Genomic DNA, 27,400 nt, shown 5'->3' with positions numbered 1-27,400 from the left:
TTACAGTTTTGTCATAATTAAATCCTTAATCATTTTGGGGACTCAACATTAGCATTTGTGTAAACACCCTTAAATTGTTCTTCCATGGCATAACGGGTTATTGGCGGATACCACGAATTGTAAGACTTAAAATCTTCAATATTTTCCTTTTCGGCTCTATCCCTTAAAGCATTTTCATATTGTTTCACAAATTGCTTCAATGTAGTTTTCTTGTTTACATATTTATCAAAAAATGAATTGATGCTCTCGCTTCGCTGTGTGGTAGACATCCCCGCCCAAAACGAATCTTTAACAAAACAAGGTACCCATCGATATCTTTCAACAAACAAACCTTTCAGCCACCTATTCTTTTCAAGTCGGTATCTTTCTAACATTTGATTCCAATTGTTTTCAAATTCGTTCGAAGTCAAAGAATCATACACGGCTTTTTTAAGCTTGTACTTTATAGATTTATATCTCTTATGCCTTCCAAACTTTTCAGGTAATTTTTTTATTATGTGCCATAAACACCACCTACAAGTATAACAAATAAAGATATTTAAAAGTTAACCCGTTTATACAAAATACCGAAAATAGTAATTGATACAAAAACTAATTAAATTAACTATACATTTACATGATAAAGTAGATTATTTTCAAATACCAATAATATGCTTTGATGTCCACTGTAGTGTGTTAGCATATGCATGGTAGTGAATTATAATGTCAGTGTGCTAGCATATGCATGTGGTAGTGAATTATGTAAGGTATTTAAAACATACAAAAGATATCATAGCTTGGTTAGAAAATTAAGTACCTGTGACGTGCATTGGGAAAAACAACCTCAATTGCCTTTTTCATAGCTTGATCTTGGTCTGTTATGATGGCTGGGGGAGCACGTCCAGACATACATGTAAGCCATGTTCGAAATAACCATGTAAATGTCTTAGTATCTTCATTGGAAATCAATCCACAACCAAGCAATAGTGACTGTCCATGATGATTTACACCTACAAAAGGAGCCAATGGCATATGATACTTATTTGTCAAATACGTTGTATCGAAGGCCACAACGTCCCCAAATTCTTCATAAGCTGCCCTACACCTTGCATTCGCCCAGAACAAATTCTTCAAACGATTATCATCATCCAATTCCCATGCATAAAAAAAAAATTAATCCGTAGATTGAACTTTCATGAAATAACTTTGAATTGCTTCAGCGTTCCCTTCCCCAAATTTCAACCGTTTAACTTTATCAATGTAGTTACGACAATCTTTTTCTGTGAATGGGATATTTTCATATCCACCATGCTCCACGACCAAAGAATTGAAACCTTTATTCATTCTTACTCCGGCTCTTTGGAAGATTTCAAGTTGTCTTCGCACACGAGAATTAACAACCCTATTACATCGATAAAATCGCCCTTTGCTCGGACTAAAGGGGTGGTTATGTTTGAGCAGAACTTTCGAGATATACCACTTTCCATCATTGCCACGCTTTGCATTAACTCTTGCACCGCAATTTGTTTTTGTAATAGGACGTGGATTTAAAGAATTTTGAGCTGTCGATTTTGACTTTCCAACACGATGACATGAAACAGTAGCATACCTTAGCTCCTCACTTGTGTCAGACTTTTGGGAAGACCTTTTACACACTCCAAATCCCATTTTCTTCCCATAGTTTGCATAAAAGTTAGTGAGTTCTTCAACCGTGTCAAATACCATGCCTGTCTTTGGCTCTTCAATATTTTCATCACCATGCTCACTTTTATCACTTATTTCTTGAGCATGTACATTTTCATGACTTTCAAAATAATATTTTCCTTTTGATCAACACTCTTGCCACGATTTTTTTTTAGCATGTGCATCCTCATTACATTTATTTTCATAGTCTTCATCATTATTAACATTTTGCTCATAGTTATTCTTATTTTCTATGCTATTAAATTCAGCCCTACAATTAACAATATTTAAAAATTGTGATCAAAGTAACGTAATTCTGCTCATATGTTTTAAATGGTACAATTATGCTAACAAAGAAAGACTACGTTTTAAATACTTGCAATTAAATAAACAATATGGCCTAGTTTAAAAGGTTACAATCAAGCTTAGTAAAATATAATCTTTTCAAAAAAAGAAATAATATATATTTATACTAATATACAACTTACTAGTCTTCTTCGTTATCAGAATTTTGGTCCTCTGTATTTGATGAAAAATCATCATCTTCTAATGGAGAAGACGTGTAAGAAATCTGCGATGATGAAGATAAATATGAAGATTCATCCATATTTTTGTAGATAGTTATATTGAATAACAATCGCAGGTATTTAGTGGTTGCAATTTTGAAGAAAAAAAGAAGATTAGAGAAAAATTAAATTTAACATGTTAAGTAATTTTATGTCAGTTAATTTAGGATTGGTGAAGTGATCGTGCATGTTAAAGGGAAAGTTAATTTGAAATAAGTTAGTGGGATGACATGGAATGCCAAATCACTAATCCATGTCATTTAGTAAAATTTCTTTAGTAAGAATTTGGTAATTGTAGAATTTCTCATGCCAAATCACTAATCCATGTTAAGTAATTTTACTACGAGTACAAAAGTAACTCATTATCAAATACGGAGTAGTTTTTATATAATTTTGAAGATTCAGGTGGTTGTTGTAGAAAATTGTAAATGGGAATCAGAATTCAAATTTAACTTGAAAAATGAATTGATTGTTGGAGATCAAGTCTTCGATATTTTATGGAGTCAGATTCTAAATTTAAGATTAATTTGTTTTTTATTACTCCGTATGAATGAATCTTTATTTTATTATTTATTGTTAGTATGTTGCATTAATTTGATGGAGGAAAGTCAATAAAATGGAGGGAAGTTTTTTTTTTTTTTTTTTTTTTTTTTTTGGCAAAAAAACATGGAATTTAATTTAATATATATCAAATTTTTCACAGAAAGTGAAAAATAAAACATTACAAAAATCATCAAGCTGGACTACAATAGAACTTGTCCACCACTTGATATAGCCCAACTAAGACTAAGCCCAAACATGATTTAAAGGGAGGCTTAGAGTTACAGTAGACTTATAACGACAACATTGCAAAAAAAAAAAAAAAAAAAAAAAAAAATAATAATAATAATAATAATAATAAAACAGAAGCTTCCATCTGATTAGAGTAATAGCCACGGCTGGTCAATCCAAATGTAGAGTTGGTGACTTTCACATATGTTTGCGTTAACTAGCCATTGGAACACCTTAAACTTTATACGCGAAATAACTCCGACCCAACACGTGTAAATCCCGTTAAACAAAACCTCATTCCTAGCATTCCAAATCGCCCAAATAGTAGCCGGCCCAATTAAACTCCAAAACTTCGAAGCTTTAATACCCATACCATTGCACCAATCGTATGAAAATTCTAAAATAGACGACGGCATAGTCCAAAAATATTCCACCATTTAAACAAATCCACCCAAATATGAAACGTCCACGAACAATGTAAAAGAAGATGGACAAATAGAGGGAAGTTGAGGTGAAAAATAGGACGGAAGTTAGGGTAAAGGTGAGAAAAACTTTCAATCTTAACCCTTTATTAAATCTAACGGATGTTATTTGTCTAACATGACTAGTCATATTTTTAGCAACTTTAGAGAATCCTAATCCATCGCGCATAATCTTAGTTTGGTCGTGTATGACAAAAAAAAAAAAAAAAAAAAAAAAAAAAAAAAAAAAAAAAGGTATACGGATCAGCTTATATGGGAAATGATCAAATGAATAAAATTAAATTAAAATAAATAAAATTTAAAATTAAAGAAAAAACGAAAAAGAAAAAATACACTAGCGCATGCATTACAATAATATCTTCTGATCGACTCTTACGAATTACGACCCGTGCTCTTCGCTGACTTTTTCTACAACATCATCAATCTAATTATCAAATCAAGGAAAAAGATCAACTTTAACCATAGATTCTTCTAAAGTTTATTTTACTTTTTAATAGGACAAATTAGCCTTCAAATACCAATTCCTATATATATGTACCCGCACTCTCCGCATTTAGATATATCGGTCTATTCGATCCCATAATAATTTTAAATAGTCAAAATGAAAACACCACATACAAAACATAGTCAACTCTTGAGGTTTGTTTTTGTGTTTGCACATGTATTCTTCATTTCTAATGGAAGAACATTATTAAGCACAAACAATCATCAGATGATCAGAGCCGTTAATCTCGGAGGTTGGCTTGTCACTGAAGGCTGGATGAAACCTTCACTATTTGATTCCATCCCAAATAAAGATTTCTTGGTTTGTTTTTTTTTTATTTTTTTTTATTTTTTATTCTTATTAGTTTTTGGCATGTTTTTAACTTAACATAAGCCAAAACCAAACAAGTTATGCAGCATTTTTTTTTTATCTTATATTTGTTTGATTAACAGGATGGAACTGAACTTCAGTTTAAATCAGCAACTATAGGGAAATACTTATCTGCAGAGCTCGGTGGAGGCACAATCATCGTAGCAAACCGTACATCTGCCTCTGGTTGGGAGTCATTTCGCGTAATTTTCTTAGCGACTCTTTATTTTTAGATAACCACTGTAGTATATATTGTATTTTATCTTATATAAATCGCATAGGTTAGACCCCACTATGTAACATTGTATTCTATTTATATGAGTCATAATGCGATACACAAACCTAACGAATATCTCACGTATCTCGATATTTACTATAGAAAAATTGTAATGATTTATTTATATGTTACAAAATAGTTGATTAAATATAATTTGTGGTGCAGTTGTGGAGGATCAATGAGAGGAGTTTTCACATAAAGGTGTTTAACAACCAGTTTCTAGGACTGGATTCAGCTGGGGTCAATTTGGTCGCAATTTCGACTAATTCTGAAGCATCGGGTATTTTTGAAATAATTAGAAAACCCGATGATCCTAGCCGTGTTCGAATTAAAGCACCAAACGGGCTGTTTTTGCAGGTTCTTTCATCTATGGGTCTCACTTTTAAACACTTCTTTACTAATATAGCCATATAGGGAGTATTAAATATATAAAATAAATAATGCTCCTTCCATCACATAAAGACAATTCAGTTTAACTTTTTGGTGAATTTAAAATATATTAATAAATTTATAACGATTTTTAATTTGTTATTTAGAGTATAGAACAATAATTTTGAGATAAACAAAATATTAAGGGTGAACATTTTTTATTAGACATAGTGGTATATTTTTGACATAACCAATATTTGTTTTAACAATTTGGCTTGAAATGATACTCTGTAAATAAATAAATAAATAAATTAATATATATGAAAAGAACTATATAAGCTTACTATCTTTGAAATTGAATGTCACGATCGATTTATAAAAATGACTATGACTATAGGCCAAAACAGAGGATCTTGTAACTGCTAATTCCCAAGCAAACGGAGGATGGAGAAACGACGATCCTTCAGTTTTCGAAATGACGATTGTTCAAAGATTACAAGGAGAGTATCAAATCACTAATGGTTACGGTCCATTAAAAGCACCAAAAATTATGAAAGTACGTATATTTATATTTGGTTATTAGTACTCCTTAATCATTTGTTTGTTAATTCATTTTGTGTTGGGTCACCTTTTAGTATAATTGACCATTGGATCGTTACTCATAAACGAACAATGAACAACAAATTAAAGCATAAGATATGATAGTTTAAAAAGTCGTTTAAATAGTCATCAATGGTTGCCTTCCAATGTCAACGTAAATCAATTTTTTAATAACTAAAAATTCAAAAGTGTTGACTTTGACTAGTAATTCTCAGTTAACCAACTCAAATTGATGTTCCTAATTAAATGGCTAATTGACTTTTTGTGGTCTACATTGACTTTATATAGGATCATTGGGACACATTCATAGTTGAAAAAGATTTTGAATTCATCGCGACAAGTGGATTAAACGCCGTGAGACTTCCAATAGGATGGTGGACCGCTAGTGATCCGACACCGCCCAAGCCCTACGTCGGAGGATCATTGCTGCATCTTGATAATGCCTTCTTATGGGCAAAGTATGCATACGTTCATTTGTTATATTTAAACATATACTGTGTAGTTCATTACCAAAATGGGATGTAACATTTAATACTATCTAACCAAATTTGTTCATAGGAAATACAAATTGAAGGTGATACTAGATTTACATGCCGCTCCCGGCTCACAAAATGGTTACGAGCATAGCGCTAGTAGGGATGGTTCGATTCTATGGGGCCAAACAGAGGAATCCATACAAGAAACAATTCGTGTCATTGAATTTTTTACTGCTAGGTAAGACTTGAACCCACAACCTGCTTATTGATAATGTTAGCCAAAGTTCATCTGCGGTGCGTTTGATAAAACTAAATGACTAAACGCTATTCATAATCTGAATTCATCATTTGAATTGATAAATACACTAAAATAATGTATCAATAAGTTGCATGGTACAATCAATTAATGCATAGTTTTGGTGGATTAATCGGTCTTGATAGCTTAAATATCATTGGCAAGTTAGGTTAATCCTAAGTATATAGCTAGGGAACTAAAACAATTGCCAAATTGATTTACAAAGTTTCTAATCCTGGTTCAAACGACGCATTGTATGTATAGGTATGCCCCAAATCCAAGTTTGTATGCAGTTGAGCTAATAAACGAGCCACGTGCATCAGGAGTCCCACTAGACGTACTGAGCAAATATTATGAGGCGGGCTACCAAGCAGTACGAAAACATGCCCCCAACGCCTTTGTGATTATATCATCCCGAATTGGAGCTGATGCAACAGAGCTTTTACCACTTACAGTTAGTAAAATGAAAGATGTAGTTATTGATACTCATTACTACAACTTGTTTAGGGATATTTTCAATAGCATGACTGTGGACCAAAACATTGATTACGTCAGAGTGAACCGTTCTAGTGAGCTGCAAGCCATTACAACATCAAATGGCCCGTTAACTTTTGTTGGTATGTATAGTATCTATGACTACATTGTTAACTAGATATATGACACTTTAAATTATTAGTTCGATGTAACGATGATATGCTAATTTGTTATATTGTAGGTGAATGGGTGGCCGAGTGGCAAGTACAAGGAGCGACGAAAGAGGACTTTCAGAGATTTTCGAAGGCGCAACAAGACGTGTATGGGCGTGCGAGTTTTGGGTGGTCTTATTGGTCGCTAAAAAATGTTAATAACCATTGGAGTATGGAGTGGATGATTAAAAACGGGTACATTAAGCTTTAGAAATGTGACGAATATTCATTTGAATTCATAAATTAAGTTGAGATTCAAGGGACTAATGAGAGCGCGACATGTGGCGCGAAAATCACATTTGATTAAAAAAAATTCAAAATTTTCTTTTTCGAAACAAAATTATTTAAATAAAAAAAAATTGAATTTTTTTTTTGAATTTTTTTTTACAATCACATGTAATTTACCCGAACAATCACATGTGATTGGATTTGACATGCATAATCACATGTAATTGGGTTTACAATCATATATGATTGATATGCATAATCACATGTGATTGTAAAAAAAAAAATTCGGAAAAAAAAAAATTTCGAATTTTTTTTTCAATCACATGTGATTTTTGCGCCACATGTCGCGCTCTCATTGGTCCCTTGGATTTCAAAAAAATTAATGGATTCAAGGGATTACAACTCTTAGAAACGTATTTGATTTTGTTAAATAAACATGTAATTTAATTTTTTCTGTTTTGGTAATACACGACTCCAATCATTACAAAAATAAGTTTCATTGTTTAACACTTCTATTATTTTGAACGTCTTAAAACATGAATAATTTAACATATCACCTATAAGTGTCATCAAGTTTTTAACACTTTAAAAGCATCAAAAATGTGACGACCCGTGAAATTCCGACCAAATTTAAACATAATCTTTATATGGTTTCGACACGATAAACAAAGTCTGTTAAATTAAATCTCAAAATTTTTGAACTGTTTCAGATATCTATTTGACCTTCGACTGTTCTCGACGATTCACGAACAAATATTTGTAAATAAATATGTATATATTATATAAATAAAAATATAAGAAAATATAATATTATGAGTTCATAAAGAAATACTTTAATTAATTGGAATGTAATAATTAGAATAATTAAGCTAGATAAAATAAGTATATATATATATATATATATATATATATATATATATATATATATATATATATATATATATTATATATAGATAAAATATTTATATATATATAGATATATATATATTTATATATATATATATATATATATATATATATATATATATATATATATATATAGATATAGATATAGTATATATATATAGATAAAATATTTGTAAATAAATAAGTATATATATATATATATATATATATATATATATATATATATATATATATATTGATGACCCGGAAATTTCTGACCAAATTTAAACTTAATCTTTAACGTTTCCGACACGATAAGCAAAGTCTATGAAGTTGAATCTCAAAATTTTAGAACTGTTTCATGTATTCAATTACATTTGACTGCTCTCGACGATTCATGAACAATTATATGTATGTATATATATATATATATTTACAAGTAAAAACGACTTTCCTACAGTAAAACATTATTTGCTACAGTAAAAATAACTTTGCTACAGTAAAACACTATTTGCTACAGTAAAACACTATTTGCTACAGTGAAACACTATTTGCTACAGTACACACTATTTGCTACAGTAAACACTATTTGCTACAGTAAACACTATTTGATGTCGACGAACTAGCAAACAAAAACGGAAAAGGCGGTCATGCGATCGCATGGCAAAAACACTGAAAACTCATGCGATCGCATGGGCAGGTGGGACAGGTCTGGTCCTATAAATATCGAACGTTTCTGTTTTTCTGTATCCATCTATCTCGCATCTATCTCTCAATATATATTATATTTATATTTATTATTATTATTATTATTATTATTATTATTATTATTATTATTATTATTATTATTATTATTATTATTAATCTTAATATTATTAGTAGTAGTATTATTAATTAGTATTATACATAAAATACTACGACGAGGTCATGAGCGTGTCACTTTCAAAATATGTTTTCGAGCGGGATAGAGCTAAGGAAATTATGGGTTATTGCTAAGGAGGTTATGGGAAATGTTCGGGGGTATATTTGTGAATCAAATCTAGTGTTTTTCATCTTCGTTGCGTCTACATACTTTCCTGCAATATTGAATCACAATATTGATACGTGAGCATTCATATCTTATCTTTTATATATTAAATGTGTATCCATGTCTAGTGCTCGAGTATATATATTTATATATGCTTGTATGCTAAATTTCGTCGTTAAACAGTTTATAATGAATCACGAATTAAATACATATATTACTGGTAAAAGGTATATGATATACATGTTTTTGGAAAGCTGGCGAAAAATCAATAACTTTTCATTTAGATATCGAATAATTTCGATGAACTGATTAAAATATATGATCAACTGAATTATGATTGACGTTAATTGAAATTGCTTTTGAATCTGCAATTAAGATTTAAACAACTCGTTTGTAAGATTGGTAAATTGGATTTTTGAATATTACCAACCGAGTAAATGAATCCTTATATAAGGTACGTCTCGTTTTGTTAAACTATTGTCAAAATTGACTTTTTGAAACGACTTTGGATAACTTTTGTATGTCGATCTCGAGCATTAGGATTGTGATACACTATGACCTGACCTAGCTTGATAGACAATTATTGACCAACATATGTTCTCTAGGTTGAGATCTACGGTTATTTAGTATTCCAAGTTTCGGTCACATTTCGGTGAACGACTTTATGTACTGCTAAGGTGAGTTTCATTTGCTCCCTTTTTAATTGCTTTTGCAATCTATATTTTTGGGCTGAGAATACTTGCACTTTATTTTAAACGCAATGGATACAAGTACATACTAAATTCTACACCGAGTTTGAACCGAAAATCCCTTAGCTTTGGTAACTAGTAACTGCCGGTTATAAGAACTGGTGGGCGCGAGTAGTTATATATGGATCCATAGGGCTTGATATCCCCGTCCGAGCTAGAGCACTAGCCTTTTAACGGACGTATGCTATTTGAGAAGCGTACACGTTGGTTTGCGTGTATTATTAAGATGATTATACAAAGGGTACAAATTATATATACGTTAAGTTTAGTTACCAGGGTGCTCAATCTTGTAGAATATTTTGATAAACGTTTCTGGATGAAACAACTGAAAACTTGTGATTCACCTTTATATACAGATTATGCGCAACATTAAAACTATGAACTCACCAACCTTTGTATTGACACTTTTAAGCATGTTTATTCTCAGGTTTCTAGAAGTCTTTCGCTGTTTGCTTATATGTGATACAAGCTATGTGCATGGAGTCATACATGCTTTATTCAAGAAAACTTTGCATTCACAAAATCATCACCGTGTATCTTATTTTGACTTCATTGTCAACGAATGTATTATGGTAAACTATTATTTATGGTGATTGTCTATATGTAGAAATCATCAAACGTTGAAAACCTTAGAAATTGATATTCATTTATTGTGTACCTTTTGAAAAGAATGCAATGTTTACAAAACGTATCATATAGAGGTCAAATACCTCGCAATGAAATCAATGAATGACGTGTTCGTCCATATGGATTTGGAGCGATCGTCATATATATATATATATATATATATATATATATATATATATATATATATATATATATATATATATATATATATATATATATATATATATATATAGGGGCAGGATCAATGGGGAAGTAACCAATCGGGGGGAAGCAAATTTTTTTTTTCGTTTTTTTTGAATTTTTTTTTTCCGGCATCAAGATCACACGAAAATATGAACATTTAGAAGAGACACTTCGTGATGAATGTTATTATTTAGGCTAGAAAACGATCGACAAAAATAACATTCAAGATAATATTGTTCGTGAAGAATATGAACGTTTTTTTTCCATGTTTTGTGAACTAAAATTTAGCCCGATTTAGAGTTTAGGGTTTAGGGTTTAGGGTTTGGTGTTTTGGGTTTATTCCATAAACCCAAAACACCAAACCCTAAACCCTAAACCCTAAACCCTAAACTCTAAACCGTTCGTGTTAAAAACTCAATCTAAATCCTAAATCTAAACCCTAAATCTAAACCCTAAACCCTAAATTTCTAAACCCTAATATCTAAACCCTATAAACCCTAATATCTAAACCCTAATATCTAAACCCCAATAGCTAAAACCTCAAAATACGCTCGAAAAATATGATAATTGTTATATATTACTTCTTCGAGCGTTTTCCCGCCAAAATAAAAACATTTATCACAAAGTGTCTCTACTAAATGTTCATATTTTCATCTCATCTATAATGTTCGTGAACAAAGTTTTTTCAAAAAACAAAAAAAAAAAAAAAGTTTTTGCTTCCCCCCGCTTCCCCCCGAATGGTTACTTCCCTCTTGATCCTACCACTATATATATATATATATATATATATATATATATATATATATATATATATATATATATATATATATATATATATATATATATATATATATATATATATATATATATATATATATATATATATATATATATATATAATCTATATAAGATTTCTATTAAATAAATGCATAGAATATATAAATACAATCTATATAAGATTTCTATTAAATAAATGCATAGAATATATAAATATTAACCATTCAGTAAATGACGTCCCGTAATATAATATTACATAAATAATAAGTGGTATTATATTAAATCACAAGTTTGAATATAATTGATATATTAATATTACTTTCATTATTATTGCTGTTAATATTAATATTTGTAATATTATTACTTCAAATATAAAATATATATTTATATATATATAATTTGATATGTTTAAGTTGTATTATTATTATTAATATTATATTATTGTAGAAGTTATTATTACCAATATAATTATTAGTATTATTATTAATATTCAATAGTATTATTAATAATTTTATTATTAGTATTATTAGTATTAATATTTTTAATACATAACATTTTCAATACTAAAACTTATGAATTATATATATATATGTATAATCAAATATATAATCAGTTATATAAATACATACATATATATATAATGTACTGATATATATATATATATATATATATATATATATATATATATATATATATATATATTATACATATATAAACAAAAAAACGTATACTGATATATATATTTATAAAAATATGATTAAAATACTTATATGACAGTAAAAGATCATGAATCCAGTTTCCATCCTTTTCAACTGTATTTAATTTGTACTTTTGGTATCTAATTTCTGATATTAATCCAACAAATGGTACGAGTTTGTTAACAATCTCCATCAGTTTATATTATTTTAATTTAATTATCTGTACCCGAATATTCATCTGGTCGATTTCTAATTGCTACAAAACAAATGTTTAGTCCAATGATATTGATAAAATCATTCATTTCCTTCACCATCATTATCAATTATAACAGTTAATCACAGATTTTATAAGAGAAAATAAACAGAAAACTTAAAGAAACTCAACATACTCTGTACGCCTACTTTTTACTCAATTCTCAAATTCGAATCGATTTGCAAAATGTGTAAACGTCATGTTGTTAGGATCTTCCATTTAAACTGCTTGCAAAGTTTCAAATCCCAATCGTTAATATCAAGCAAGAATTTTTGAAGTCAAACTTTTAAACTCAAAAAGTCAAACAGTGTTCTTCATTTAAATTTGAATTTTGTGATACGAATTAAGTAAAACTGAGGTTTGATAACGATTACAGAAAGGTTTTAAAACATTTTTCGTGTAGGAAGTTTTACCTAAAATGTTCTTATTGTTGAAATCAAATTATTATTTTTGTTTTGGGCTGCGTCGAACAGAACTATGTTCTTCTTCTTCTTTAAATTTTTTTTTATTTGCTAAGTGATACAAACACTCCACATGGGTTGATTTTTGTTTCATTTAAAAACCTTCGAATCAATTCAGTGAAGTTTGGTTGTGTTTGTTCTGCTTTGATCAATTGTGGAAGATGAAAATGGAAGCAAAGTAATACGGGTTGTATACTAAGGGATTCCTAATATTATCAGAAAAACAAAAACGGCTGGGTGGTTATATGTGTTTGTGGATGAACAGGAGGTCGCGAGTTCGAACCCTGTAGGGGTCTTTTCTTTTTAAGATTCATTTTTAAGAGGTAGTTCTCAAAATTTTTATCATAATCATTATTATTATTATTATTATTATTATTATTATTATTATTATTATTATTATTATTATTATTATTATTATTATTATTATTATTATTATTATTATTATTATTATTATTATTATTATTATTATTGTCATGATTTTAGTTACTATTATTGTTACTAGTATTATTGTTATTATATGAAAATGATGATGATGATGATGATGATTATTATTATTATTATTATTATTATTATTATTATTATTATTATTATTATTATTATTATTATTATTATTATTATTATTATTATTATTATTATTATTATTATTATTATTATTATTATTATTATTATTATTGTTGTTGTTATTATTACTATTATTAGTTATTGTTATTTTTACAAAGTATTATAATTGTTACTATTATTAATATCATAAATGCAAGTATTATATCTATTATTATTTTTATTATTTTTATAAGTATTAATTATGATATTACTATTAAATTTAAAACTTTAATATTATTATTATGAATATGTTTGTTATTATTATCATTATTAGGATTATGTTTATTAATACTATCATTAATATTTCTATGAAAGTAATAAAATTTATTATTAGTTACATTAAAATTAATACTTGTATCATTATATAATTGATAACGTTATTATTAGTATTATTACTGGTATTATAAATATTGTTAGTATTACAATTATCATTTAAGTATCATAATCATTTTTATTATCATTATTATCATTATAAGAATGATTATTTATATAATAACGAGTACTACTAAAATATAATTACTAAAATCATTATCTTAAGTATCATTAACCGAAAAATTTATATTTTTATAACTATTATTATAAATATCCTTATTATTATCATTAATATAATTATTAACAATAATACCTTATCTATTAATATTAAGTATTATAATTATTATCATTTTTATCAATATTAATACAATTTTAGTATTACTAACAATACTAATTTTTTATTTTTACAAACAAATGATATATATACTTATAAAAATATATTTAAAACATATAACATAACAAAATTTCCAGTTTATATACAAAATGAATATATGAGACGTATATATATTATTAATATAAAAATAATATAATTAGTAAATCATATATATATATATATATATATATATATATATATATATATATATATATATATATAACTTATTCGATTACGATTATGTATTAATGAATATACAAATGATATAGGTTCGTGAATCCGAGGTCAACCCTACATTGTTCAGTATCGTCGTATGCATATTTTTGCTACAAAATATCGTATTGTGAGTTTCATTTGCTCCCCTTTTAAATGCTTTTGCAATATATATTTTTGGGACTGAGAATACATGCGCTGCTTTTATAAATGTTTTACGAAATAGACACAAGTAATCGAAACTACATTCTATGGTTGGATTATCGAATCGAATATCACCCCTTTTAGCTTGGTAGCCTAAAAATTAGGGAACATACACCCTAATTGACGCGAATCCTAAAGGTAGATCTACGGGCACTAACTCCCCCCATACTGGAAAATGGTATACTTTAGTACTTTGAGTTATTAATACAGATGAATTTCTGTTTTGGGAATATTCTATATGCATTATGTTAATGTTGGTTACCAGGTGTTCAATCCATATGAATGATTTTTAAACACTTGCGTGTGTATGATTATTGATTAAAGGAAATCTTGTGGTCTATTATATTATTAGAAATGATTGTTTATGATAAACTAATTACCTCACCAACCTTTTTGGTTGACACTTGAAAGCATGTTTATTCTCAGGTATGAAAGAAATTTTCCGCTGTGCATTTGCTCATTTTAGAGATATTACTTGGAGTCATTCATGGCATATTTCAAAAGACGTTTCATTCGAGTCATTGAATTCATCAAGATTATTACTAAGTCGATTATAGTTGGATATATTAGGAAATGGTATGCATGCCGTCAATTTTTGATGTAATGAAAGTTTGTCTTTAAAAACGAATGCAATGTTTGTAAAATATATCATATAGAGGTCAAGTACCTCGCGATGTAAACAAATGTAATGTATTCGTCCGGATGGATTAGGACGGGTCACTACATGTGGTATCAGAGCGGTGGTCTTAGCGAACCAGGTCTTGCATTAGTGTGTCTAACTGATAGTTGCTTAGATGCATTAGTGAGTCTGGACTTCGACCGTGTCTGCATGTCAAAAGTTTACTTATCATTTCGTGTCGAAAATTACCTACTTATCATCCTTAGAAAATTACCTGCTTATCATTCTTAGTCTAGACACATCTTACAACATTGATTGCATGAATAGTGTATAGACAAAAATTCATATCTTAGCGTATCTATTACTGTAAACTTTGCCTGACAGTTCCGTAGATTCCTCCGTAACTTATGGGATTTTAGTATTATATATGCATATGTAAATTATGTATTGCAGGGTACTAATCTACATCCTATAATATATTTCTTATCGAAAATCCTTCATCTGCTCGTACGAGATGGATCCCTCAACCAGTTCGCGTCCCTCGGATTCCGACAGCTATTCCGACATAGATATTGTGAATGCCCCGTCCTAATCCATCCGGACAAAGTCCATATCGATTACAAACGATTCACAATAGTTGATTACATCGCGAGGTTCTTGACCTCTATATGATACATTTTACAAACATTGCATTCGTTTTGAAAAGACAAACTTCCTTACATCGAAAATTGACGATATGCATACCATTTTATAATATATCTAATTATAATTATCTTAGTAATAATCTTGATGAACTCGACGACTCGAATGCAACGTCTTTTGAAATATGTCATGAATGACTCCAAATAATATCTTTAAAGTGAGCAAATGCACAGCGGAAGATTTCTTTCATACCTGAGAATAAACATGCTTTAAAGTGTCAACCAAAAGGTTGGTGAGTTCATTAGTTTAACATAAATAATCATTTCATGATTTTAATAGACCACAAGATTTCATTTTTCCATTTCTCATAAACATACGTCCCATGCATAGAGACAAAAATATCATTCATATGGATTGAATACCTGGTAACCGACATTCACAATATGCATATAACAATCCGGGATCCTCCTTCGGACATGATATAAATTTTGAAGTACTAAAGCATCCGGTACTTTGGATGGGGCTTGTTGGGCCCGATAGATCTATCTTTAGGATTCGCGTCAATTAGGGTGTCTGTTCCCTAATTCTTAGATTACCAGACTTTAATAAAAAGGGCATATTCGATTAGATAATCCAACCATAGAATGTAGTTTCGATTACTTGTGTCTATTTCGTAAAGCATTTATAAAAGCAGCGCATGTATTCTCAGCCCAAAAATATAAAGGGTAAAAAAGGCAAATGAAACTCACCCTACTGTATTTTGTAGTAAAAATACATATGACGATATTGAACAACTGAACAATGCAGGGTTGGCCTCGAATTCACGAACCTATATCAATTATATATATTAAAACATGTAATTGAAATCTCAAAATTTTATTTATTAATTTATATTATTTAAACAACTTTTGTAGTTATATAAGATTTATACTAGATTTCATTTTTTAAAAAAAAAATATACTTTATTTTATATCTTAAATTATATGTTGTATATATTTATGTTGTATATGTAATTAAAGTGATTAATATAGTTATTTTAATATCTATATATATTTAGCATTATACTGAAAATATATAATTTGTTGTATGTAAGTTTTTATATATATAATGTTAATATGATTTATATATAGAATATTAATATATATGTAAATAATATGTTTTATGTACAAAACATTTATTTGTCTAAAAAATGATAGTTTTGATATTACAGATTTACTACTAATATTAATAATAACTTTATTAAAATGATAATATTAATAATACTAATGATATTGTTAACAACGATGCTTTTGTTTAATAATAATGCTAATTATACTAATAGTTAGTATTAGTGATACTAATACTAAAATAATGATAACTTGTACTATTTTCATATTAGTAATCCTAATCATAAAGAATATAATAATAATACAACTATTAGTGATAATAATAATAATAATAATAATAATAATAATAATAATAATAATAATAATAATAATAATAAGTATAGTATTTGTACTAATAACAATAACAATCATTAATAATAATAACATCAGTAATACCTATCATATTTATAGTAATAATGATAATAATAATAATTACAATTGTGATGATACTACTAATATTAATGAGAGATATATTATATTTCATTATAATAGTAATATTAAAACTAATAATACTTAATATTAATACTTAGGGATCATATCAATAATCATAATACTAAATATGTTCTATTATTAGTAAAAATAATAATAATGATCATAATACTAATAACTATATTTCTAATAATAATAACATTAATCATAATAATAACAATAATAATATTATTAGTACTAATAATAATAGAACAATAACAATAATAATAATAATAATAATAATAATAATAATAATAATAATAATAATAATAATAATAATAATAATAATAATAATAATAATAATAATAAATGAAAGAAAAATAGGCTACCTCTTTAATTAAGCTTTTAAAAAAAAGACTGTCCATGCCAAGAATCGAACCCAAGACCACTCGATTAACCGAATTACACTACACCACTCAGCCATCTGCGTATTCTCTGATTTAAACCTCCCACTCATTTTTATATATCAGCAATATCTATCCAATCTATTTCATCTCCTTCCTCGTGAAATCCAAAAATCGAATTGATCCAGAAATCAAAACCAAATCAGTTGTAACAAACATGGATTTAGTTTCTTCAATATAATCATAATTATTATTTATGTGTTTGAAAAAAAAAATATATAAAAGTAATACTGCTGCTGTTCGTAAGCTTAAAAAAAAATTATTGATTTCAAATTATAGAACGTTTTGGACAATAATTAATATACGAATTATGTTTCAATTGATTCATAAAAACTTTATGAATCCTTAATTTTAACAGAAACAATACTTACAACTTGAATTTGATTGTAGAACATCGTTTGACTTTTTTTCTTTAGAACTTTGACTTCCAAATTCGAGATCAAACGAAGGAATTAAAGGCTCAGACTTTGCAGTTAGTTTGTGTAAACGATTCCTAACAAACCTATGTTATTAGTTTTTGAAATATACTTTGAATTTGAGCTTTTTAATTTTCAAGCTCAAGAACAGGGGTATTGACTATCTTCCTATCTTTTCTGTGTTATTTTCTCAGTTTGCAGTAGTTTATTCATTGTGTGAATTGAATCATTGAAGTAGACACGAATTATTCACGGGTTTGTCTGGAATGGAAAGTTGGTGTCGACAGGTAACTGAAGTCAAAAGAAAACGAACCAGGAAGAAAAAGATAAAAAAAAATGATGGAGACTTTAACAGATTCCATTCCTATTATCTGTTTTAATAATCTGATAGCACAATTAATATATATAAATAAAATAGGTTAACAATCAGATAATGCTGTTACCTATAAAATACTAATAATAATAATAATTATATTAATAGTAATACTAATATTAATAATAATACTAATATTAATGATAACTATAATAATAATATAAAACTGATAACAATAATATTATTATTGATAATACTAATGATGATTTTTAATTATAAAGATGATACTAATATCTAATAATAAAACAAATAATAATTAAGATATAACAAGTTATATGTGTCCAATTTCATATCCATATATATATATATATATATATATATATATATATATATATATATATATATTAGAAATAATATTAATATTACAGATTTTAATATTAACATTGACATTAATAATAATAATAATATAAGTAGTAATAATAGTATTAATATAACAGTTAAAATTAAACTTGTACCTACATTTATTATATTTATATTTTATTTATGTTATATTTACTAACTATATAATATATTCTAAAATTACATATCTTGAATATTTATATATATTCATTTTAATTATAACTTAATTATTTTATATCTTAATTCACATATTTAATTTTAAGTGTTTAAATTATATTTTATAAATTTCAAATTATATATATACATACATTTATATATACATATTTATTTACAACAGTTGTTCGTGAATCGTCGGAAATAATTAAAGGGTAATGAATATATGAATACAGTTCAAAAGTTTTTGAGACTTCAACATTACAGACTTTGCTTATTGTGTCAAAACCATATAAAGATTAAGTTTAAATTTGGTCGAAAATCTCCGGGTCATCACAGTACCTACCCGTTAAAGAAATATCGTCCCGAAATTTGAGTGAGGTCGTCATGGCTAACAATAAAAATGTTTTCCTGGCGAATATGGGCTTTAAATAGAGTTTTATCATTACCGAGTAATATAGATTAAACGATTCGGCTACTTGAAGCGATGAGTGAAGCTATCGCAAAAGATTGAAATAGGAAAAGTGAAGATTCGTCTTAACTTTTGGCAGAGTCAGGGTTGAATTCCGGAATTTAAAAGAAAATCTTCGAAATCTATAAGGTTTGATTCTTCGGTGAATAAGAAAATTAAGATCTCTTTAATTAAATGCGATCATCTGCCTCGATTGCTTTGTCGGATATTTTCACTATAAATTTACCTTTTCCGTTCCATTAGTTTCCACCACTTCTATACCTTCTTTCTCAATTCATATATCCAAAAGATTATAATAATGCTTAATCCGGTTCTAATCCTTGTTCTTATTCTGACTATCGCAATGATCGTTCTTTTCTTTTTTTTTTCAACTCCCACCGAAAGAATCTGTTTATTTCTACTACGCTCTAGGGATTATTGTATTTATAATCCTCCCTTGTCTTTATATTGCTATACGCACTGATATCCACCATTTGTAATTTCGGTGTTGTTGTTGGGCTTTATATTTTCCCATATATATATCGGAGCTTCATGCTCTTGTTTTTTCTTCCCGACTTTAAATCAAGCGAATAATGGTCCAGAATTCGTAGGTATGGAATTTCGAATGAACTTAATGTTCTAAACAAGAAAGAACGTAATAGCACAATTTGTTTTGTCAAATTATCAGAATCGCTGATAATAGAACTATCAAGAATATATTTTCTTGATATGTTCAGAAATTAAGCAGAATGAAAGAGTTATGTAACATGGCACATGGTGACGTTATGATCTGTGAATCATCACGTTCCATTAAAAACTCAGCATGACTTACTGTAATATAATCACGTTGATCAAGTGTCATTTTATTATACTAACTCATGCATCAGTTCCCAACATTACTTCAATAACATTCATATTTTAAGCTCGAACGTTTACAGAAAATAGAAACTAATAGTTTCTATATGATGTAACACTGATAGCATGAAGAGATAATTAATATCGGACGAGGATATTTATGAAGATATCTTCAGAAATATTGAGGATATATATAATGAAAGATACGATAATATCTTGGAATTTCTAATATCGAAGGATGATAGAGAAGATTTATCCGTAAGGGTTTAGATTCAGAAGTAAGGCGTTCGCTAAAGATTTCATCAGATACAGAATTATCAGGATTCTTTATGTACAAGTTTAGTCCTTGTGATTTGTTCAGAGTCTCCTTCATGGTTAGCTCAATCTGTTTTCCAGTTCCAACTTTTCTGAGCTTTTTCAACATACTATTCTTTATTATCAACTTCCGATGATTAAGGTCGTTTACAGTTGTCTACGGTTTCTGCTGCTTCATTCAGCTTTTTCAACATTCAGAGTATTGATTTGTAGACTGAGTGCTTTTCAGGATTTCAGATGAAAGATCATAATTCTAAGAGATGAATGTTATACATATAACTGTTGATGTAGATATGCTGTGAGTTTTCAAAGTACTGATTGCTGATTCCCGGTAATTGATATGTTAGTTCTCGTTACAAGATGCAGATGTGTACATGATGAGACTTCAATAGATAAATATAGTGATTTGTCGGGGAGATTTAAACCAAGGAGTGACGAGGTTGCTGGTACGTCTGCTGGTAATATGATGGAATATAAAAGGTTTCCCGGTAACAATAAAAGAGCACGCATATATATTAAGGTTATAATAAGGTTGTTTCGAACGAAAAGTCGAAGTTGACTTGCTGGAGCTGTGACAAAGTTGGCTAATTTGGAAAGAGATTTGAAAACTTACTTTCGGTAATATTAACATTAAAGGAATTAGCACAGTTGCACGTTAAATGTTTACTCAGTTTCTGAGAGTTTTTAGGTGCATAACTATATGCATCAATCTTTCCTTCCCATAGATGAAGTGCGGTTGGTTTATCCTCTCGTTTGAGGTGTTTTCAAGAAGTATGAAAGGTTTGAACGTAGATTGTAATCGTCAAGATACAAATGAGGTTTAAGATGAAATCAAGTGGCAAACTTGAAGAATTGTTTAGTTTCATATGTTATAATCAATATTTTAATTCATTTTAATTGTCCAATGTTGATAGTCCTCAGTTGATAATCCATAGTTAACAGTCCAATAATTCATATATAGTTTAATATATAATATTCGAATTAATTAATAAATATCGTGACCCGTGTACATGTCTCAGACTCGATCACAACTCAAAGTATATATATTATTTGAGAATCAACCTCAACCCTGTATAGAGAACTCGATCATTACTGCATATAGAGTGTCTATGGTGATTCCAAATAATATATATAGATGCGTCGATATGATATGTCAAAACTTTGTATACGTGTCCCGATATTTAAAGTGCGTAAAATAAATAACAGAAATTAAATGATGATAAATAAAGTGCGTAAAGTAAATAACAGAAATTAAATGACTATAAATAAAATTGCGAGAATGTAAATTGCGATAAATAAACTGCGATAAATAAATTGCGATAATTAAATGGTAATACGGAATTAACAGTTAGCTAGGAACAGTTAGCTAGGACTTTGTTAACGTGGATTCTTAATAGAATTTCATATTGTTAATTAATCTGTTTCTAATCAATTTTTATTGTGTCCATTATTTCTTCATTATGCCACTTGTTGGATTCTGATAGGTCAAAATCCAAATATGTAATTGGATGAATATGGTTATTCTGTGGTGAACGGATTTGTATATCGGTGGATGTAAGTAGGATAGTATATGACTGTTGAAACAGATTCGAAGAACGTACAATGTAACTTATTAATGTGAAATTTAAATAGTCCTCGGGTATTACCTACTCATTAACATATTTTCACCATTAACAGTTTGTACAAGAGAATTTTTAATTACAATCTTTATGAAAAACATATATACATATATATTTTCTTCAGATGTATTTATGGATTTAATGAGTTAATATAATATTAAACTCATTTGCTTTTCGGTTGGAACTAGAATAAATAATCTTTAAAACTTTAAAGATTACATATTCGACATGTTGAACGAAGATCATACTCAAATTACAGATGATGATATTGAAGCATGGATTGTTGATGGTACTTGTGCTGTTATTGATTGTACTGTTGGTGTCGGTGATGTTGTTGAAGCTGGTACATTTTGCACCATACCCTCCGAATTGATTATTCGAGCGCGAAGTTTGTTGACTTATTACTCCAGGATGATTGTCGGTCGGAACGAGCGGATGAATAAAGTTCAGAATTGTGGATAGAATATAATCTTGTCAAGTTACCCCGGAAATGAGACTGAAAGTGGTGTCTCGAACAGATTCGCCGGTAAACGCTTCAGGTTCATTGTCAAGAGGTGAATTCGGTTGGTGGAAGGGATTGACTTCTGCGCGTTTCCATTATTTAAGTCAACTACGAACCCATCAGATGAATTGATAATGGATGATTGGTTGATTCATGCCGATGACGCTGTTTTCAGAGCTTAGGTGAACATCTATGTCGGAATAGCTGTCGGAATAGCTGTCGGAATAGCTATCGGAATCTGAGGGACTCGAACTAGTTTAGGGATTCATCCCGTACGATCAGATGAAGGATTTTTGATAAGAAATAGATTATAGGATATAGATTAGTACCCTTCAGTACATAATTTACATATGCATATATAATACTAAAATCCCATAAGTTACGGAGGAATCTACGGAAGCTGTCAGGCATCGATAACAATAACAGGTACGCTAAGATATGAATTTGTAGATATGTTAAGATATAAATTTTTGTCTATACACTAATCATGCAATTAATGCAATAAGATGTGTCTAGACTAAGGATGATAAGCAAGTGATTCTCTAAGAATGATAAGCAGGTAATTTTTGACACAAAATGATAAGCAAAACTTTTGACATGCAGACACGGTCGAAGTCCAGACTCACTAATGCATCCTAACGACTTATCAGTTAGACACACTAATGCAGATATGGTTCGCTAAGACCACCACTCTGATACCAACTGTGAATGCCCCGTCCTAATCCATCCGGACAAAGTCCATATCGATTACAAACGATTCACAATAGTTGATTACATCGCGAGGTTCTTGACCTCTATATGATACATTTTACAAACATTGCATTCGTTTTGAAAAGACAAACTTCCTTACATCGAAAATTGACGATATGCATACCATTTTATAATATATCTAATTATAATTATCTTAGTAATAATCTTGATGAACTTGACGACTCGAATGCAACGTCTTTTGAAATATGTCATGAATGACTCCAAATAATATCTTTAAAGTGAGCAAATGCACAGCGGAAGATTTCTTTCATACCTGAGAATAAACATGCTTTAAAGTGTCAACCAAAAGGTTGGTGAGTTCATTAGTTTAACATAAATAATCATTTCATGATTTTAATAGACCACAAGATTTCATTTTTCCATTTCTCATAAACATACGTCCCATGCATAGAGACAAAAATATCATTCATATGGATTGAACACCTGGTAACCGACATTCACAATATGCATATAAGAATCCGGGATCCTCCTTCGGACATGATATAAATTTTGAAGTACTAAAGCATCCGGTACTTTGGATGGGGCTTGTTGGGCCCGATAGATCTATCTTTAGGATTCGCGTCAATTAGGGTGTCTGTTCCCTAATTCTTAGATTACCAGACTTTAATAAAAAGGGCATATTCGATTAGATAATCCAACCATAGAATGTAGTTTCGATTACTTGTGTCTATTTCGTAAAGCATTTATAAAAGCAGCGCATGTATTCTCAGTCCAAAAATATAAAGGGTGAAAAAGGCAAATGAAACTCACCCTACTGTATTTTGTAGTAAAAATACATATGACGATATTGAATAACTGAACAATGCAGGGTTGGCCTCGAATTCACGAACCTATATCAATTATATATATTAAAACATGTAATTGAAATCTCAAAATTTCATTTATTAATATATATTATTTAAACAACTTTTGTAGTTATATAAGATTTATACTAGATTTCATTTTTTAAAAAAAATATACTTTATTTTATATCTTAAATTATATGTTGTATATATTTATTTATGTTGTATATGTAATTAAAGTGATTAATATAGTTATTTTGATATCTATATATATTTAGCATTATATTGAAAATATATAATTTGTTGTATGTAAGTTTTTATATATATAATGTTAATATGATTTATATTTAGAATATTAATATATATGTAAATAATATGTTTTATGTACAAAACATTTATTTGTCTAAAAAATTATAGTTTTGATATTACAGATTTACTACTAATATTAATAATAACTTTATTAAAATGATAATATTAATAATACTAATGATATTGTTAACAACGATACTTTTGTTTAATAATAATGCTAATTATACTAATAGTTAGTATTAGTGACACTAATACTAAAATAATGATAACTTGTACTATTTTCATATTAGTAATCCTAATCATAAAGAATATAATAATAATACAACTATTAGTGATAATAATAATAATAATAATAATAATAATAATAATAAGTATAGTATTTGTACTAATAACAATAACAATCATTAATAATAATAACATCAGTAATACCTATCATATTTATAGTAATAATGATAATAATAATAGTTACAATTGTGATGATACTACTAATATTAATGAGAGATATATTATATTTCATTATAATAGTAATATTAAAACTAATAATACTTAATATTAATACTTAGGGATCATATCAATAATCATAATACTAAATATGTTCTATTATTAGTAAAAATAATAATAATGATCATAATACTAATAACTATATTTCTAATAATAATAACATTAATCATAATCATAATAATAACAATAATAATATTATTAGTACTAATAATAATAGAACAATAACAATAATAATAATAATAATAATAATAATAATAATAATAATAATAATAATAATAATAATAATAATAATAATAATAAATGAAAGAAAAATAGGCTACCTCTTTAATTAAGCTTTTAAAAAAAAAGACTGTCCATGCCAAGAATCGAACCCAAGACCACTCGATTAACCGAATTACACTACACCACTCAGCCATCTGCGTATTCTCTGATTTAAACCTCCCACTCATTTTTATATATCAGCAATATCTATCCAATCTGTTTCATCTCCTTCCTCGTGAAATCCAAAAATCGAATTGATCCAGAAATCAAAACCAACTCAGTTGTAACAAACATGGATTTAGTTTCTTCAATAGAATCATAATTATTATTTATGTGTTTGAAAAAAAAAATATAAAAGTAATACTGCTGCTGTTCGTAAGCTTAAATTTTTTTTATTGATTTCAAATTATAGAACGTTTTGGACAATAATTAATATACGAATTATGTTTCAATTGATTCATAAAAACTTTATGAATCCTTAATTTTAACAGAAACAATACTTACAACTTGAATTTGATTGTAGAACATCGTTTGACTTTTTTTCTTTAGAACTTTGACTTCCAAATTCGAGATCAAACGAAGGAATTAAAGGCTCAGACTTTGCAGTTAGTTTGTGTAAACGATTCCTAACAAACCTATGTTATTAGTTTTTGAAATATACTTTGAATTTGAACTTTTTAATTTTCAAGCTCAAGAACAGGGGTATTGACTATCTTCCTATCTTTTCTGTGTTATTTTCTCAGTTTGCAGTAGTTTATTCATTGTGTGAATTGAATCATTGAAGTAGACAGGAATTATTCACGGGTTTGTCTGGAATGGAAAGTTGGTGTCAACAGGTAACTGAAGTCAAAAGAAAACGAACCAGGAAGAAAAAGATAAAAAAAAATGATGGAGACTTTAACAGATTCCATTCCTATTATCTGTTTTAATAATCTGATAGCACAATTAATATATATAAATAAAATAGGTTAACAATCAGATAATGCTGTTACCTATAAAATACTAATAATAATAATAATTATATTAATAGTAATACTAATATTAATAATAATACTAATATTAATGATAACTATAATAATAATATAAAACTGATAACAATAATATTATTATTGATAATACTAATGATGATTTTTAATTATAAAGATGATACTAATATCTAATAATAAAACAAATAATAATTAAGATATAACAAGTTATATGTGTCCAATTTCATATCCATATATATATATATATATATATATATATATATATATATATATATATATATATATATATATATATATATATATATATATATATATATATATATTTAATAGAAATAATATTAATATTACAGATTTTAATATTAACATTGACATTAATAATAATAATAATATAAGTAGTAATAATAGTATTAATATAACAGTTAAAATTAAACTTGTACCTACATTTATTATATTTATATTTTATTTATGTTATATTTACTAACTATATAATATATTCTAAAATTACATATCTTGAATATTTATATATATTCATTTTAATTATTTTATATCTTAATTCACATATTTAATTTTAAATGTTTAAATTATATTTTATAAATTTCAAATTATATATATATACATACATTTATATATACATATTTATTTACAAACAGTTGTTCGTGAATCGTCGGAAATAATTAAAGGGTAATGAATATATGAATACAGTTCAAAAGTTTTTGAGACTTCAACATTACAGACTTTGCTTATTGTGTCAAAACCATATAAAGATTAAGTTTAAATTTGGTCGAAAATCTCCGGGTCATCACAGATATTCACCTAAGCTCCGAAAGCAGTGTAAACGAAATGGATCTACCAACTAGTCATC

At 27.8% G+C, this 27,400-nt stretch overlaps 2 protein-coding genes across 2 annotated transcripts; one reads left to right on the top strand and one right to left on the bottom strand.

Moving 5' to 3' along the window:
• Positions 1-29: 29 nt before the first annotated feature.
• LOC139868875 (protein FAR-RED IMPAIRED RESPONSE 1-like) lies at positions 30-1,704 on the bottom strand. Its single transcript, XM_071857215.1, has 3 exons — positions 1,171-1,704; positions 797-1,107; positions 30-513 (listed from the first exon to the last, which is right to left on the bottom strand). Exons 1-3 carry the CDS (start codon positions 1,702-1,704, stop codon positions 30-32), a joined length of 1,329 nt encoding a protein of 442 aa, XP_071713316.1.
• A 2,352-nt stretch (positions 1,705-4,056) lies between these two features.
• On the top strand, positions 4,057-7,551 carry LOC139866483 (probable glucan 1,3-beta-glucosidase A). The gene is made up of 8 exons (XM_071854720.1): positions 4,057-4,286; positions 4,418-4,537; positions 4,777-4,968; positions 5,378-5,536; positions 5,869-6,038; positions 6,139-6,294; positions 6,616-6,968; positions 7,067-7,551. Exons 1-8 carry the CDS (start codon positions 4,083-4,085, stop codon positions 7,246-7,248), a joined length of 1,536 nt encoding a protein of 511 aa, XP_071710821.1. The 5' UTR covers positions 4,057-4,082; the 3' UTR covers positions 7,249-7,551.
• The last annotated feature ends 19,849 nt before the right edge of the window (positions 7,552-27,400 follow it).

This window comes from Rutidosis leptorrhynchoides, chromosome 9 (assembly GCF_046630445.1).
Source record: "Rutidosis leptorrhynchoides isolate AG116_Rl617_1_P2 chromosome 9, CSIRO_AGI_Rlap_v1, whole genome shotgun sequence".
NCBI classification, from domain to species: Eukaryota; Viridiplantae; Streptophyta; class Magnoliopsida; order Asterales; family Asteraceae; genus Rutidosis; species Rutidosis leptorrhynchoides.
The sequence above is the reverse complement of the archived record's forward strand: the minus strand, read 5'-3'. Positions and strand labels throughout refer to the sequence as shown.

Excerpts from the sequence above, each read along its gene's own strand:
- LOC139868875 (XM_071857215.1), bottom strand. The coding sequence starts at position 1,704 with ATGGTATTTGACACGGTTGAAGAACTCACTAACTTTTATGCAAACTAT. Across the intron at positions 1,108-1,170 it reads TTCAAAGTTATTTCATGAAA|AATTTGTTCTGGGCGAATGC; the intron begins GTTCAATCTACG and ends AATCGTTTGAAG. Across the intron at positions 514-796 it reads TTTCCCAATGCACGTCACAG|GTGGTGTTTATGGCACATAA; the intron begins GTACTTAATTTT and ends TTATACTTGTAG.
- LOC139866483 (XM_071854720.1), top strand. The coding sequence starts at position 4,083 with ATGAAAACACCACATACAAAACATAGTCAACTCTTGAGGTTTGTTTTT. Across the intron at positions 4,969-5,377 it reads CAAACGGGCTGTTTTTGCAG|GCCAAAACAGAGGATCTTGT; the intron begins GTTCTTTCATCT and ends CTATGACTATAG. Across the intron at positions 5,537-5,868 it reads AAGCACCAAAAATTATGAAA|GATCATTGGGACACATTCAT; the intron begins GTACGTATATTT and ends GACTTTATATAG.